This window comes from Chenopodium album, chromosome 10 (genome assembly GCF_948465745.1).
Source record: "Chenopodium album chromosome 10, dcCheAlbu1.1, whole genome shotgun sequence".
Taxonomy (NCBI): Eukaryota; Viridiplantae; Streptophyta; class Magnoliopsida; order Caryophyllales; family Amaranthaceae; genus Chenopodium; species Chenopodium album.
Genome location: NC_137843.1, coordinates 44,729,636 through 44,747,047, shown reverse-complemented (window position 1 = coordinate 44,747,047; position 17,412 = coordinate 44,729,636). Strand labels below are relative to the sequence as shown.

Genomic DNA, 17,412 nt, shown 5'->3' with positions numbered 1-17,412 from the left:
ATAATATGGTTTAAATTAGTATTTAAACCGACGGAAATTGGGAATTATGTTATATTTAAGCAACTTTTAGGAAAATCATTCATTTATCTAGGTGAGTTAGGTAATTAAATTACCATATTTTTGTGAAAAGTGAAAATTCTTATGATTTTTTACTTCTATCATTTTTTTGTCAACCAAACAACTATTTATAATTACAATTCCTACTGCTCCCTTCTCCCTATTTTTTTTGCCCCATTGTTAAAATGTGGGTCAAAATTTGAAAACTTTGATCGTAAATTTCCATTATATTACAAAAGAAAGATAGTCATGTAGGATCTTGCTTTATTCGTCTCAATTTTTTTTTTTTTTTTGAAACAAATCAATTCATCAATAAAAAGTTATCCGGCATCTACAAATGAAATCTAAATTAACAAATACATAAAATTGAATCAAATTAGGGCTTCCTTCATCAAAGCTACAATCGTTGAAAATATCTTGCACTGTGGTACATCTCTTGCACACATTGCTGGAATATACAGCTTTTTCGAAGAGACGGCCTAACGATTTATTGTAGCCGTAAGGATGATTCTCATCTGATTTACTTGAACGAATTTGAAAACTTGACAACTGTTGCAATCGCGAACAAATCTTCACCAAAGAACTGACAATAAGGCAAAAGATGATTACCTTTTTTATAAATCCTACCACACAAACAAACCTTAAACATAAACAAACAACTAAACTAACAAAAACTAACGATTGTACCATAGGGAGACACTCCACCATAGGGAGACGGACGAAAATCGATTCGTCTCATTCTATTTTTAATTAATATTAACTTTTTATATTTTTACTTATATGAAAGTGGAAATATAAACATTTAAAATGTGTATTGAAGAACAAAAAGGGCTAAAAATAATCAAGGGTTACCAGATTTAGAAAAACTTTGACTTACTGTGTCCAACAATGTTTAAATTTGATTTTGTCATTCAAAGAAAACTCAAGGCTTACAAAATTGTGATCCAAAAATATCATAACCTTGAAATCATCTGCCTTGTGAGTTGTTGTGACATAGAGATTACATTTTTGTTGGTAAAAAGGGGCCCTTATCCGACTACTACAACCTATACGGGTTAGGAGACAAGCCGGTTATGCCCCTTGATTCCACAACCTTTAAGTGTGTAGAGAGCCACATCGAGAAGGAAGCTCTAACCACTTGAGTTATCCCTCACTCTCCCCTTGATTCCACAACCTCATGGTTATAACTTATATAAGATGCTAACTTTGCTATTGACCAAGTACTTATGATATACTTTGACTATTATGTTTACCAATGATGATAGTCAGGTGGCCTTTGATACCCCCAATGTGGGACCCCATAGGGTTGCTGTTGTGGCGGAGGCCTTGTTGGTGGCGGATAAACATAAGGCTGTGGTGGTGGATAATGGGACATCGGCGGTGGAGTGTCGGCCCACGTTTGTGGTGGTGGCGGAGGGTATACAGCAGGAGCAGGAGGATAATGGGTAGAATTTGCTGCAAATGATGATGATGTGGGAGGAGGATAAACCAATGGCGGAGCTAAATGTTCCTCCAAATCAATCTTTGGGTACTGAATCAGTATTGAAGGAGATCCATCCAACTGCGAATGATGATGATGTTGGTATCCCATGACATGAACATCTGAATTTGTATTATGTGTTGCATTACCATCCAATTGCGAATGATGATTATATCGTATGACATGAGTATCTGAATTTGTATTATTACCATCCAATTGCAAATGATGATGATGGTATTCATTATTGGAATTTGTATTACCATCCAATTTTGAATGATGATGATGGTGGTGGTGATGATAATGGTGTCCTATGACATGAGTATCAGAATTCATATCATGTCCATGACTTTCATGTTCTTGTTCATGACCATGATGATGATGGTTGTATCCAGTAATAGTATGAATTGAATTAATATTACCACTATTATAAGTTGTATTATTACCAATAACCTTATAAGAAAAATCAAGAATACCATTATGTTTACCTTCAGGACTACGCACCTCATAACTAACAAATCTGACAATCTCACCTCCAACAGATTGAATCAATTCCGTCAACGGAACACGAACCTCCCCAATAGTTTTATCCCCAAACAACTGCCCGTGATTTCGCAGCTCGAATAGAAGACACAAATCTTCAAAATTAGGGATGAATGATTTCAAAGGACGTAAATCGAACTTCATGGAATGATTCCATTCTGGATTACCATCCCCATCTTCATCAACAATAGTTTTTTGTTCCTGTTTTTGGTCTTGGGTGAGTAGTGGCTTCTCATTTTCAGAGGTTATTGAAACAGCTGCATAAACTGTTAGTTTTTGAAAGAAATTGAATGATGATAAACCTTTACACCACATTACTTTGATTTCCAATTCCATGTTTTTTTTTTTTTGTTTTCTGGGTTTTGTTGTTGGGTTTTTCAAATCACAATTATTACAATTGTGAGAGATTTTTCTAGAAGAAAAGAGGAAATTTGGTTGGTTTAACAGTTCATGATTTGTGTTTGTTCTTGTAAAAGTTTATGATGATCTACTTTCCAACGGTCATTTTCAGGGTGAATGACACATTTATGAAAAATTGGACTTGGACAAATTTGATGAGTTAAGGTGTTTAAAGATGCATCTTGGAAATTGAATTACGAAATTGGCAGAATATAGGAAATATCGAAGACCCTTCTAAGAATTTAGCCAGCGTGTCTTGCTAGTTCTGGAAGCTTTATAAGTATGACAAATTCCTCTTGTTTCATTAGCTGTTCTTATTTTTTTTTTTTTTTTGTTTTGTAACTCCATAAATTTCATTTGTTTTTCAATGCTTGTACTTAAAAAGTTACTACGTAATAAAAAATACATATAAGAGAGATTAATTGATTAAAGGTGAATATGAAAAACATGAGAAAAGAATTTGTTTGATCAAACGTTACATTTTTAACGATGGGAGTATACAAAAGATGTGTAACTTTGAGGTTGTACATTGGCTTATTTATTATTGGACAATTATCGATTCGAGTCGATTTCAAAAGCCCTGTTTCTCAAATAACAGCTCTAGGCGTTTGCATGGTCATGTTGCAACAGAAGACTAGAAGTAATGGCAGTCTAGAAGGTGGAGCAATGACACTGCTCTACAAATCTTCAATCACAAGTCCACAACCACATCCACAAAAAATCTGGTATTGTAGAGTCTTAAAAGAGTACTTATCTTCATATATTCATTCAAAGTTGTTAGGCTTACTTTTTCTTCCTTCCATTTGATATGTTTTCCTTAATGAGATAGACGTGTAATGAAAAAGAACACACTGAACAATCCAGATTTGTATGAACATTTATTACAAACCTATCATAGGAAAGTAAAAGTAAACTCGACTACTTTCAATCTAGAGAGTTAGCATTCAAAAGCCGCCAGAACAAGAAATTTTGCTAGTCAACAAAGACTTCACGGAATGCAGTTGGAGGAGATTGCTGAGAATTTGGATACATTTACTTCGAAAATTGATACATCAATTTCTATGACATATTTACTTGAAAATTTATAGTACAACGAATCTCGTGTTTCCGAGAACTGAGTATGTACAACTTTAAAATACATTTTGACTTCAGGCTACAACAAACTCGAAAGGAAGATATATTTAAACACCACTCTAGTGACCTACAGATTTTAACAATAAGAGGGTGTCAAGTGTGACACCAGAAAAATAGTGTAAAAGATTCTCGGGGACTTACACAAAACTAATTCTATCACACACTCTGCGAGACCAGTGAGCTTGTCTCCAGCAGTTTATCCTCGTCCATTGGGATCTTATCCCAACCATTACCTCTCATCGGGAAAAACTTGGCCCGGTCAGCAGTACTGCCGCCTCTAAATCCAGTTAGCTTTGAGGATAACATAGGCATCACAAAAACGGAAGATGCATTCATCGAATTTTCTCCCATTCCTAATGCTAATAAGCAAGTAGTCTGCGAGGAAAAAAAACAGTTAATTTTTGTTGCAAGGCAGTAGTGCAGTACTACAGAAGTATAGTCACTATAATAATAAAAATATTAACTAAGACTAATTACAGTGATTTGAGTAATACTTCTTCAAATTATAAATTTATATAAGAAAGGTCAACTTTAGAAAGAAAGTCAAAAGCGCACCTTTGCTTTGAGCATGACATCTACAGCCTTGGTTAACATAATTCGTAAAAATGGCTTCACCTCTTTGTTTTGAGTATCCTCCAGTGATGTAACCAACAACCTGATGCCAGTAAAAAAAGCATAAGTCCCAAAATTAGTAAACAAAACGACTAGCAGACAGTCCAAAAACTCCAAATGATGGAAGGCAGAAAAGTAACAGCCCTTGTAATCAGATCAAAGTAGCCCTACATACAGACCAGCAAAGTTGAATCATTTTGTTTACCTTTCCTCATCATTTGCAACACTTGGAGATGTGATAGCATCCAAGGAACCATCTTTGACTTCACCACCTAAAAATATTCAATGTTCAAGTCAAACATGCTTAATGCCTAGTCTCTATATTGCAGACTTCAAATAAAATACTAACCCACAATCAATAAGCATACCTTTAACCTCATCTGGGGCTAGCAAAGTAATGCCTACGAACACAGACATCATGCCCAGAATAAACATTGTTGTCCGTAATGTATTGAAGACCTGCTCAAGGCAATAAAATAAATTCTCTATCTGAACTTGTAAATAGCTATAAAGTAACAAAATGTCTATTCAACATCCACCCCTTGGGAGAGGGAGAGCAAAGAGAGAGAAGAAGAGGAGGGATATGAAAACAAAAGGATCGTATGTCTAATAAGAATAGAAGAAAGTGACAGGAGAGAGAAAAGCACCTGATACTCCTGAAAGTAAACAAATCCAGTACAAATAGAGAAAAAAGTCCATGCAATCTGAAACATGGGAACTATGACAATTGCATCAAAGAAGGCCAGTCCATCATTTAACCTAGCCATCTGGAACGATTTAAGAGAATTAATCAGGAATGAAGCAGTAAGACAACACAGCATACTGAAATATTGCATTGGGAGGGGGGTTTCTATAATCCTTACCCAGAAACCAGCTGTGCTGAGAAACAGCAGAAGCATGGAGTATGTGAACCAACTATGCAAGTGATAGTTACTGGACATAGCCAATCTCAAAAGATTAGAGCTGCCAAAACAAAGAAATCAAACCATCTCAGTACCATATTTGTCAACCATCATCAAATAAATAAAGGTGATCAAAGTTGCAAAAATATCATACAGAGACTTAGCGAACAGCACAGAACAAGATCCTACTGCGCCTGAAACAACTGCATAGGAAAAAGGAAGCAGCATTTGCCAATAGGCTTTGATTTGATGCCCAGAAGTTGCAAGTATTTCTCCTCTTCTGCAAATCCAGATAAAATTCAATTAAAATTGGATGGCAGAAGAGTCTTGCCAGTTACTATTCAAATTGGAAAGAAGTTAATACATGCTCTAAAAGATACATGCTCATTGTGAGATTCAGTTAGCTGACCTGTAGAGATAGTGATGAAAGGCAACAACAATTACCAAAGTCAAGCAGTAAAGTAGGAACGTTATGTTGCTATACTTCTCTGCCAACTCCTCTGGTGTATACACTGAAACAAGCAAAATGAATCAAAGACCATTCGAGCATAAACAATTGCATGGAGAAGCTTATTCATTAAATTAACAGAGTCAACCACTTATAACCATGATGAACAGGGAAGCAATAGACTAGCAAATCCAAATACATCCAACACAAATTGCATCATCTTAAACCATATTTATGCTATACTAAAATAATGTTTGTGAGATACATACAGCAGAATTGGACATTTTATTTTGATCCATAGCTAAGCTTAAGCATACAGTCCATGTCCTGGCTTACCTTCTCAACTATATACAATCTTTCTAGTTTTAACAAACCTGAGACAGCTAATAAGTTCTTGTGTGATCACCTACATTTAGGAGTTACAACACAATTTACAACATGATTCCTTCCCAGACATAAAGGCTAAACACAATCTTATCAAGAGAAAGGACAAGCGTGAAAAAGAATAAAGTTCCTGTTCCCTTATTAGTCATTAATGGATTATCAAAGAAATATAGCTTGCAGCAATCTATACTAGAGAAGGAAATAATATCATTAAACCCAATGTATGTGGGTATAGAGATATTAACCATACTCTGCCACCCTAGTCACAGTCAAGCTGGTTAGTTTACAGGAAGCCTCAAACACCATATAAATGAAGAGAAACCTGCTTTAATTCATAATTCTTTTCACAGAAAATTGTCCAAGAATAAATATTTTAAAGACTCTGTGCAAGGATCTAATAAAGCATACATCAATTTCAAAAAGAGGTGGTAATTAGGTAGTAGGCATACAGCACACAGTCAACCTAAATGTAAAACAATTAGATTAAGATTCTAATTAACTGAATAGTCCGTTACTGTTGACAATCAACAACAAAAAATACTTCAAAGTTCAAAGACTTTATTATACAGATCAGCCAAAAGGACTGAATTTCTTGAAACTAAACTGAGACGTACCAGGTGACTGGTGATTGCCAAAGGCTACAAGGAAAACATTTCCAAGAACAATAAAAGTTGTGGCTACCAATACCCTGCAGAAGTGCAAAACAGAAAAATAAAGCTGGTAAGCTTAAGCTGAAATAATGCATCTGATGGTGACAATCTCCAATTAAGATAAGCTTACTTTACTGAAATCTTTTTGTTCAAAACGAAGAACGCAAACGCGATGTTTGAGACAAACTGAACAGATCCTAGAGCTGCAAGAAGTGACTGTCAAAGACAAAGAAATATGAAGAAAAAAATCAGGGTGGGGAAAGAGAGAATCGCTAAAATAACAAAATTAGCTAGGGTAATATGAAATCATGAAGTGGAAGCCAATTATTTACACTATATACGTAGCAGTAGTTATTTACTTGTCATTTAATTAGTATAAGCGTGTAACTAGGATCCATTTGCTTATCAAGCTAACTAACCTGAGCAGCATATCCAAATGAGAAAAAATTGAGACAGTTTCCAAAAGCAAAAAATAGAATACCTGCACATTTGTTTAAAAGATCACATTATAAGCAGAAATACCTTGGATATTAAAATAAAAGAGGTGCAGAGATATCTTACCAACTCTCCAAGTCTGAAAATGAGAGACAGGCTTCAATAAAGCCTTCCCACTAGTGTCTTTATTCTCGAGTAAAAACCTCTCTCTCTGCATACATTCATTTAAGGTCGTAAATGATCATTGAAAAATGCTGTGAAAAGGTAATAGAAACTAATGTTGCAAAAGGTTTCAATCAATCTCAAAAAACTTGATTATATTATTAAACACCTTCCAGATCATCTCATAATGCATGCTCAAGTAAACAGTTGCTTTATCCAGACACCATAAGATATCTTGCCAAACCATAGGCCTTAAAAGTACTCCCGCTTTCCAGAATAAATTTCTTTAAGAAGTTATTATTGCTATATAGCAATCAATCAATCAAAGCCTTAATCCCATAAGTGGGGCAAAGGTGATTATTCCATATAGTCATACACAAAAATGTTCCTCCTCCATCCCTTACGATCAAATACTTCATTCTCATGCAAATCCATTTGCTTCATATCCTTCCTAACTCCTTCCAACCTAGTCATTTTCAGTCTCCCTCTTGTTTAAGTTGTCCATGATCCCACTCATCCACTCTTCGTACCGGTGCACCCTGGGGTCTCCGTCTTACATTCCCAAACCAATGCAATTCAAAAAAAAAAAAAAAAAAAAAAAAAAGGGTTTAAGGGACAGCTAATATGGAGTACAGGTATGTGGACATCTGTATCAGATTGACTGGACTACCATACACGCAAGATAAAGTTATATGTTTGAACTCTGTACATGTGTCTTAGCATAGAGAATGTTTTCTCAGCCTCAAGAGACTAACCCATTCCACATTGAAAATGGCAACAGATGTAACAAGGCTCAAAACCAGCAGTTACTACATTGAATGGCCAAAATTAATGAAATAATAGAGGGTTGGAAGAGAAAATTCATACATTTAATTGACCAATTGAGACTATCAATTATGACTAGCCAAAGAATAAGTTGTATGGCTTGTATCTCTCAACACACCACCTACAAATTTACAGAAACCTTAACCTTGGCACACACCAACAAACTTTACAGCAACCTTTTACCTTGGAAAATTTTATAAAATATGATGGATACAATATTGCTCTCCCTCTGTTTTGCATTAGTTCTTTCACTTTGACTTTGTACACTATCCACAAAACTCACTTTAACCATATTTTTTGCTAATATGGAGGGGAAACAAATATCACGTACAGTGTCCTTGGATTTGTCTCAATATATATTTTCAAAATATACTTTAAAGTAATAGAAAATATATTATTGGTTAAAGTTGTGCATTAGCAAACCTACAAGTAAAAGTAGAACTACAAAAGTGGTACATTTGTGTTCACAATTTTTTTTTCAAACTTAACGATTTCTAACTAAAGTTTTCATGCTAAGCTTAGAGAACTTTTGGACCATGACTGATTAAAAACGGCAATATAAAAACAAACACTAAACAACATACCTCTGTATGACCTAATTTGAGAAGGTTAGTTCCAAAGTTTATAGCAATACTTCCAAAAAGATTAATGAAGGCTCCAATAACCCACTCTCCCATGTTGTCCAAGATTCCTTATGTCAACTTAATCAAATATACAGTCTTCCTGAAGTTGCAGAGTCCTAAAGCCGATAATTCCTTCAAAGGTTATGAACAAGGCCGAGTCCATCATCAAATATTCACGGACATCTTCGACATTGTACCTGTCCATCAATCCCTAGGTCATTAGCCATAAGTCTCTCCCCAGCAATAATCCAAAAGCAATAGAAACAGGTAGCAAGAGAAGCTCAAGATCAATAACAAGAATAACACCACCAACCTACCAGTCAACCCCATCCATCAACAGCCTTTTTTTTTTTTTTTTTTTTTTTGATAAGAGCCACAAGGCAATTAATTATCATTGAAGGATAAGCAATAGTCTGCTGCAACTACATCAGAAATAGCTACAGGACCTTCCCCAACCCACACTCGAGTAGAAAACTCAAGAGGGGCAAGGTGAGCCATTACATGTGCTGCGTCCATCAACAGCCTATCGAGGTCATTATAAATGCATTATTACCCTTAAAAGACCACGAAGCTGTTTCGGCACACAGACAAAATTTTCAAAGACTTATATGAAGATCACAAACTCTCAGCATTCAAGAGAAGAGAAAATCACCAGCTTACTGCTACCAAAACCTAAACTTTTCAAAAATGTCACAGCTTGACACCAAAATAGCAGATGATCACTCAGGCCTAACCAGTACAATAAATCCATACAATTCCAACAGTTCCCAACTCTACATCCCAAAGATGAGTGCCGAAAATCGCCGCAATCACAATAATATGGGTAAATTTATCCACATTGAGCATGAAATTAAGGAAACAAGCTTACAAAACTCAATCAAAAAACAAAGAAATTAAAACCCAATTGAGATACAGCTAATTTCAATTAATTCCAAAACCCAACATCAAATTAAGCAATGCAATTCCCTTAAATATGCAGCTAATCAATTCAGTAAATGTATTATTCTAACAACCTTAACATAATTGCAGCCAATTGATTCAGTAGAGAAATTTTCAAACCCGAAAATCTATCAAAAAACAATTTGATTCAGAAATTTAACAACCCCGGATAATAAAAGAAAAGAAAAGACAATTAATAGGAACCCATTATTGATTTACTGAGAAAATTCGAATATTTTCTACTAAATGGAAATGAAAGATCAAGCTGAAGAAACATATTACCTGAAGCTAAAACGTCAACATTAGGAAGAAGGATTAAAACCCAGATATAATAGATGATTTATAATAAAAGGGCTTTGCAATTGCAATTATAAATCGGTCCAAAAAGAAAATATGTACTTAATTCAACCGGATCTTCAGGAAATACTTTTTTTTTTTTTCGCTATTTATACTCCCTAAAAAATCACAAAATAGATTGGATAATGGAGTAACAATAAGAATACCAAAAAATTGTAGGAAAAAATATGTTGGAGAGAGAGATTAAGATTAGATGGTAGAGAAAAAAAAATGGGAATTTAAGGAGATTTTGGTTTTGATTAGTATAAACGAAAAAAGAAACGAGATTACTTTTATTTTGTATAAATAAAGTTGTTGGCGTAATTGGAAGGCCACGAAGAAGGTGTCCGGTCAAATTAGAGTTGACGTTGATAGCTGCTCCGGCGCAAGTTCTTAACCCCTGCAGCTCCTATGTTTTTTTGGAACTTTCTTTTTATTTAGGAAAAATACATTTTAATAATCGTAATTTTGATCGATTTAGGCTCTGTTCACTTCACCTTATTTTTGTTGAACTAAAATTATTTTTACTGAAAAAAATTATATTTGCTGAATTTAAATTATTTTTACTGAACTTAAATTAATTTTACTTAACTTAAATTATTTTTGCTGAACTGAAATTATTTTTACTGATTTTCTATTATAATTTTTCATTAAAATAACCGAATTTTACTAATTGAACTTATTTTAACTGAACTGAAATTATTTTTACTGAACTGAAATTAATTTTACTGAACTTAACTTATTTTTACTGAACTAAAATTATTTTTACTTAATATTATTTTTTTAAGGTTAAGTGAACAGGGCCTTACATTGAATAATTCTGATTTTCGATTATTCTGTAGTAATTTCAACTTTCACCTCAATTTTCTTCTAACAATCCCGAAATCGGTAACATGCTAAAAAGTTTTTTATTTTAAAAAAATCTTAAGATGCTACATGTAATACTTTAATTGGTCTTAAAAAAAACATGTTAAAAAAAATCCAGTCTGCCACCCCCATCCCCAGCCCTAACCGCCGGAGATATTTCCCCCTTCCCCAACCGCATCCCCTCTTTCCCAGCCCCATCGAAAACCACCCCATCTCTTATCCGCCTCCAAAACTGGCCCATAAGACACCCCCTTTTAGCCCCCAATCAACACCTCTGCCCTCTACCAAACCCCCTTCCCCAACCGCCCAAATCGGAAACAACTCCCCGTCCAAGCCTGACCCCCAAAACAGGTCATAACCCCTAGCCCTTGAAACCACTCCCCCCCCCCCCCCCCCCCCCCAAAAAAAAAAAAAAACCGCCCATAATGGTTATGGGCATTTTTTTTTGTGGGGGGGAGGCCTGGTTTCAAAGGCAAGGTTTTAGGTAATGCCTGATTCTGGGAAGGAGGGTTGGTTCATGTTGGGTGGTTGGGGAAGGGGGTGGTTTGGGGTTGCGGTAGAGGGTGGTGGTTGGGGCTCGAGAAAGGTGGGTGTCTTATTCATTTTTTTTTCTTTATTTTTTTTAAGAACTCACATGCCGACACGTGCCAAACAACCTACAATAATAGGTTGTTGGCTTTTGTTTATCGGTTTGGGATTGTTAGAAGAAAATGGAGGTGAAAGTTTGGACTATTGCCACCAAAAAAAATCCCAAAATTGTTTTCTACTACAAAAAATATTAAAAGTTTTATTTTACCACCAAAAAAAAATTAAAAATTGTTTTTTACCACCCGCCGTCAAAACCCTAACGGAATTTTTTAAATTCTCCGATTTTCTTACCAAACGCATGGTCCTTAGGAGTTTTGGGGGCATTTTGTCCTTTGGAACCAATTTGAGGTTAGAATTGACAAAAGATGATCGGAAATGCTACTTTTTATGTGTTTAAATATACCTCGGTTTGCGTAAAGCATGCAAAACGAGACATTTCCGATTATTTTTTTTGTCAATTCTGACCTCAAATTGGAACCATAGGGCCAAAATGCCCCATAAACCTATGAACAACATGTTTTGCGCACGAAAATCAAAGAATTTTTTTTAAACGTTTGAATTTAACGGTTTTCTTGACAGTAGATGGTAAAAAAAAAATTTAGAAATTTTAGTGATGGTAAAATAAAAATTTAAAATTTTTTGTAGTAAAAAACAATTTCGTGAATTTTTTTTGTGGTAAAAGTCAAAAAATCCTTGTAGAATTATTGAAAGTTAGTACTATTCAAAGTAAATCGACCAAAATTGAGATTACTAAACTAAAATTTTCCTTTTATTTAATAGCCCTATAAAAAATGGTGAGTATCTTTTTTTTAAAAAAAAAAAATAGGCGAAAGACAAAAAGTTTAACTAAACATTGCAAGAAATGAGGGATTAACATATACTAGTAATAATATGAAGTACTTTTATTAAAAAATTTAACACAAACTATTTGCATTAAAATTTAAATGGGGGATGGTACATACCCGTATTGTATAATATCATACAGCACGAGGTATTTCGATTATTTTCTATGAAACTTTAATTTTATTAGGGTGTTTAACGCTCGCACCCTGAAAAACTTTTTCGGTTGACAACATGACAAGGGTATGTAAACAAATATTTTTAGGGGTATAAGAGTACATACATTATTCTAAAGAGTTCTAAAAAAAAGATAATTAACATTTGTTTTTGAAACCATAAAGACAATTAATATTAATAATCGCAAATAAGAAAATAAACATATTAGAGGTTATAATTTTCCAAATACTATTCATAAGAGATCAATCATTAAATCATACAATGAAAAGTTTAGAGACAATTAATATCAAATCAATAGGAGCATAGATAAACAAACATTTTAAGGATATTATAGTTCTCACACTATTTATAAGTGTTTTCTCATATTTTAAAAATGTAGGAAAAATAGTATATTTTGTGTACCATTATAAACATATATAATACCTTTTTTTTTTTTTTGACAAGAAAGAAAGGGGTTTTATTAATAAAATATAGTCAAACGGGATTTACATATAATTCCTAAGAAATCAAGAATTCCAACACACGTACAAACCTTAAAACTAAAAACATCGTAGATTTGATTAACAACCGCCTTAATAAAAAACATCATCTGAAGCAATGCAATCTGTGAGCTTGCACTGATTTGGCTTGAAATCCACTAATGTGTAATCGTTTGATTGAAAACGTTCATGTGGTCCTCTAGATTCTTATAGAGATTATGAAACTCTACATCTTCAATTCTCGCTATACAAACATAAAAGTGAGGAGGGCGTGCCCATCGTAGGGGATCCTTCTCCTCTATGCCCATGGCCCTTTAAAGCCTAGTGTAATACCCCATATTTTTATACGTATTTTATTTTAAATAAGTATTTTATGAAGTATTTAAATAATTTGAAATGAATTATTTATGGAATTTTAATTATTTATTTTAAATAAGTTTGGAAATATTTTATAAAAGGAAAGTTTTATTTAATTAATTATTTTATTAAGTTGGGATTTATTTTAGGAATGTTTTATTTTAGCAAAGTTTTATTAGGAAAGGGATTAGTAAAGATAAAAAGGGAAATTTTAGGTAAGAAGGGTTTCTAGAGAAAGTGGTATAAATATTCAACACATGGGCAAATTAAACTTTGCCTAGAGTGGAGAATACCCAAGGTAAACTTTCTCTCCGTTCTCCTTTATTTCTTTTTCTTTTTTTTCTTTCTTTTCCCCTTCCCATTGTTGCACGATCGGCCACCACCACACACCACCGGCCGCCAACACAACCACCAGCGCAAGCGCCAACAGCTGCGGCGGCATCGGTAGGGTGTGGCAGCAGCCTAGTCGTGCCGTGGTGCTGCTGCTTGCGGCCGTCGAACAAAATAAAAATTATTCTTTTTATTTCTTTTGTTTAATCCTAAATCTAATTATTAATTATGAGTTTTGTGATGATTTTATGATGATTGATTTTTAGTATGGTGCAAATTAATTTTCAGATTTTAATTTTAATTAAAAAGCCCCAAATTTGAAACCCTAGATTTGTAAATAATTAATTATTGAAGGAATATGATTTAGGGTGGTTTAAACCTTTAATTTGAGGGTTTTAAAGTATAATTACAGCAAGTTTTCATGGATTAATATTGCTGAATTTTTTTTTAGTAAGCTAAAAATTAAGTTTCTTGAAAGAATTTTGACTACCCATTAATTGGGATTAAAGTAAGAGGTTTTAAATGAATTTTCAGCTTGTTTTAGTTAAATTATGAGTGGTTTAATAAGAGTATATATTGCTGGAAATTTGTGTGGAGTAGATTTTAATGCCATATTATGATTTTGGATTGTAGGAGACTTCCAAGTGAATGATTTTTGTTAGTCGTGGCGATTCTAAGATCGTATTCAAGGTACGTTCGCGTACTTGGTATATATTTGGTAATATAGGAACATGCTAGGCTTTGAATAATTGATTTTAAATAGTATCATGATAGTTTTTGGTTGGAATTTATTATTTGGTTGATGTTGGTGATTGAATTATGAAGCATGGATTATTTGTGATGGATTATTGAATAGAAATAATTATTTTAGCATGTTATATATGAACCACACTTTTATTATTGGCATGATAGAGAGCATGTTTAATTAAACTAAATGTTTAATTTGGGTTGGAATATTAAAGAGGAATTTTATTATGGTTCATATAATGCTATAAGCATGAGAAAAGAGCTATGTAAGTGTCTATGTACACAAAGAATAAATTATATATTGGTGCCTTAGTGCACTTAAGGTATTTTTAACACCGAGGGATAGAAATTGTGGTGCATTACGCGTTTAAGGTGTCTTTGACATCAAGGTAGATTTAAAAAAGGTTCAACATTAAATATTATGTGGTCAATAATTATTCAAGAATTAAATTGGAATGTTTAATTGTTTGGATAATTATAATGTTTGATTGTGTTATGGTTTGAGAGTCATCACCAAGTTCAATAATATGTAAATAACGTAAAGTGAAAGAGATTACGCACCAAAACTCTTGGAACGTATATACCTTGAGTATGAACATATGGGGGGAGTTATGCGACTTTATATTTGACCATAACTTCTACTGGGAGTACATGACGCTATATTTTCCTTTTATTATGCACAGGAATTCCGCCGCTTACGAGTGGTTATGTTATATTGGCACGGTTGCTCTCGTGTTAGTACCCCTTTATTGGGGCAGGTTAGGGGGAAACCCATTCGATGCGTAATCAATTCTAAATGAATCAATTAGTTACTTAATTATGGAGTCATGTTGTATGTTGTATGCTTGTAAACAGGTGCAACGAGGTAAGTTGTGTGTTGATAGGTGAAAGCATGTTAGTGCGTTTAATTGCGCTTATGTACTCAGCTTTGCTGATTGTGTGTTTGTGTGTTTGTTGGCTTTGTCTTTACTTTGGCCCTGTGATGATCCATTTTTAATGGAGTGTAGTGGGAACAAGTAGAGAGAAGCTTTTCAGGTGATGAAGCATATTCATGATGGGGCATGAGTGAAGAACGAATCATGCTAGTTTCCATAAGTTTATGATGTGTTTATTGCTTTAATTATTTTATTATATCATGTTTGCGAGACTAACACAATGGTTTTGAATTGGTTCGATTTTGTTAAAGGCCTACAATGATTCCAAGTTGTAGGTTGACTTCGTTTTATTTTGGTTTGACTTTACTTTTGTTTGGTTGACTTTTTATGTTGAGTTGTTTTGAATGTTTTAAAAGGTAGTCTTCCGCTGTATGTCTTTGATAACTGCCTTAGTCGTTTTCACGGTGGCGGTAATGTCTTAGATTTTCCTATTTTGAGTTTTAAAAAGAGCAAAACAGGTATTTTAAAAGAAAGGAATTTCTAGGATGTTACAAAGTGGTATTTGGGAGCTTTGGTTGAAATTTTATTACCACTAAAACCAAAAACATGTTTTAAAGTGTTTTGTTTTGAAACTTGGCCAAGTACTTATTTAATTGTGTAATTTCTAAAGAGAGTTTTTTTATTTAATTTTGTTCTAAGAAGATCAAATATTTTATTTAATTAATTTAAAAATCCGAAAAAAAAAAATTTCTGGGAGAGGTCCGAATTTTTTTTATTAATTCGAGACATCAGAAATTTTTTTTAGGGTGTACGAATTTTTTTTTTTAAGAGGGGGTCGAAATTTTTGGTCTTTTCGATGCTTATTTTCGAAAATTTTATTTAAGATCAAATTTTTTTTTTTTTAGTTTGTTCATTTTGCAGGTTAGCAAAGATTGAGGTAAGTATTATGTGTTAAAAGCTTTTAAAAGCATGTTGGTGAGAAGTTAGAAATAATCATGTTCTTGTGTGCATTAATATTTAGGTTGTGATGTTTAATCATGTGAATAAATTGCTTGTGAGCAAGTAATTATGTGATTAGAAATAAGAAAATTGTTTGATTGAACATTGAACCTAATTCATGCAAGAACTGTATTATTTTTGCTTTCTTTGGGAAAGAGAATTCTTTTCTAAGTCTTTTACTTTACCGAATGTCGAACCTTCCTTCCAAAAACACCCAAATTGGTAATCTAGTCAAGAAAAACAATTAACACCCCTATGATTATGTGGAGAAAATTCGCTACTATTGTTCTTACATGAGTAATGTCCTCAGAAACAAACTTTATGATCTTCCTGATCATATCTCTGTTATGATCGTTCATTTCCTTCTGGATGAGCCTCCATATCTTGCTGTTAAAGCAAAGTTCTCTGATTTCTACCTTCCGGGGGACATCCCAAACTACTCTAAGCATAAGGATTTCTCTGGTCAGTGGTATTCGGATTACCGATTCTTCATTACTTATCTCATTAGGGTCGAGAAAGCCCATTGTCAGCGTATGCATATCCCATATCCAGACTACTACTATGACAATCCAGTGGGGAATAATCCCCTTTATTCTAGCCACTAGTTAGGTAGTTCTTCTTCCACGGGAAACCAAGCAGGGGCAAATGGAGAGCAAGAGGAGGGAGAAGCGATGGAAGAGAGTAACAACACTGTTGGCAGTTCCCTTATGGAGATTTCTGATCCAAATCCACCTCCAACACCAATTATAATTGATATTTCATCTGATGAGGAGGAAGAGGGAGAGTTCGCTCAAGTGGAGCCTGAACCAGAGTCACCTGAACCCATGGAGGAGACAAATGACCCTGAATTCGATCCTGGAAGCTACAAACAGTCCACAGATAAGAGGGACAATGTTCGAAAGGATTAGATCTTTGTAGTTTCATTTCCGCTTATCATTTCTTTCAGTTTTAGTAAAGTAATATGTGGCATGACCACAGTGAATCGGTGAGCTTATGTAATGCATAAGTTTTTAGAACTCATTTTATTTCAGTAATTTTATTCATTTCCTTTATTTATTAATAAAATTCTCTTTACTTCCTTGTCAATTAATTTATTTTATTGGCAATTACTTCATTTCACTTCCCAAAATTATTCATTTCATATCACTATCCCAATGAGCCAATCCTCAATCAAAAGCACTCCAATAAAATTTTTCTAAGCTATGGGAATTTATGGGAATATTTTTA

General features: G+C 33.8%; 2 protein-coding genes across 2 annotated transcripts; both read right to left on the bottom strand.

Moving 5' to 3' along the window:
- Window positions 1–318: 318 nt before the first annotated feature.
- On the bottom strand, window positions 319–2,714 carry LOC145563968 (uncharacterized). Its single transcript, XM_081624346.1, has one exon. It carries the CDS (start codon window positions 2,411–2,413, stop codon window positions 1,307–1,309), a length of 1,107 nt encoding a protein of 368 aa, XP_081480472.1. The 5' UTR covers window positions 2,414–2,714; the 3' UTR covers window positions 319–1,306.
- A 773-nt stretch (window positions 2,715–3,487) lies between these two features.
- On the bottom strand, window positions 3,488–10,220 carry LOC145563966 (putative magnesium transporter NIPA8). The gene is made up of 14 exons (XM_081624345.1): window positions 9,873–10,220; window positions 8,613–8,848; window positions 7,168–7,252; window positions 7,026–7,087; window positions 6,737–6,822; window positions 6,571–6,644; window positions 5,534–5,636; window positions 5,279–5,404; window positions 5,086–5,185; window positions 4,870–4,989; window positions 4,591–4,681; window positions 4,428–4,494; window positions 4,166–4,265; window positions 3,488–3,985 (listed from the first exon to the last, which is right to left on the bottom strand). Exons 2-14 carry the CDS (start codon window positions 8,703–8,705, stop codon window positions 3,767–3,769), a joined length of 1,326 nt encoding a protein of 441 aa, XP_081480471.1. The 5' UTR covers window positions 8,706–8,848; window positions 9,873–10,220; the 3' UTR covers window positions 3,488–3,766.
- Window positions 10,221–17,412: the final 7,192 nt, after the last annotated feature.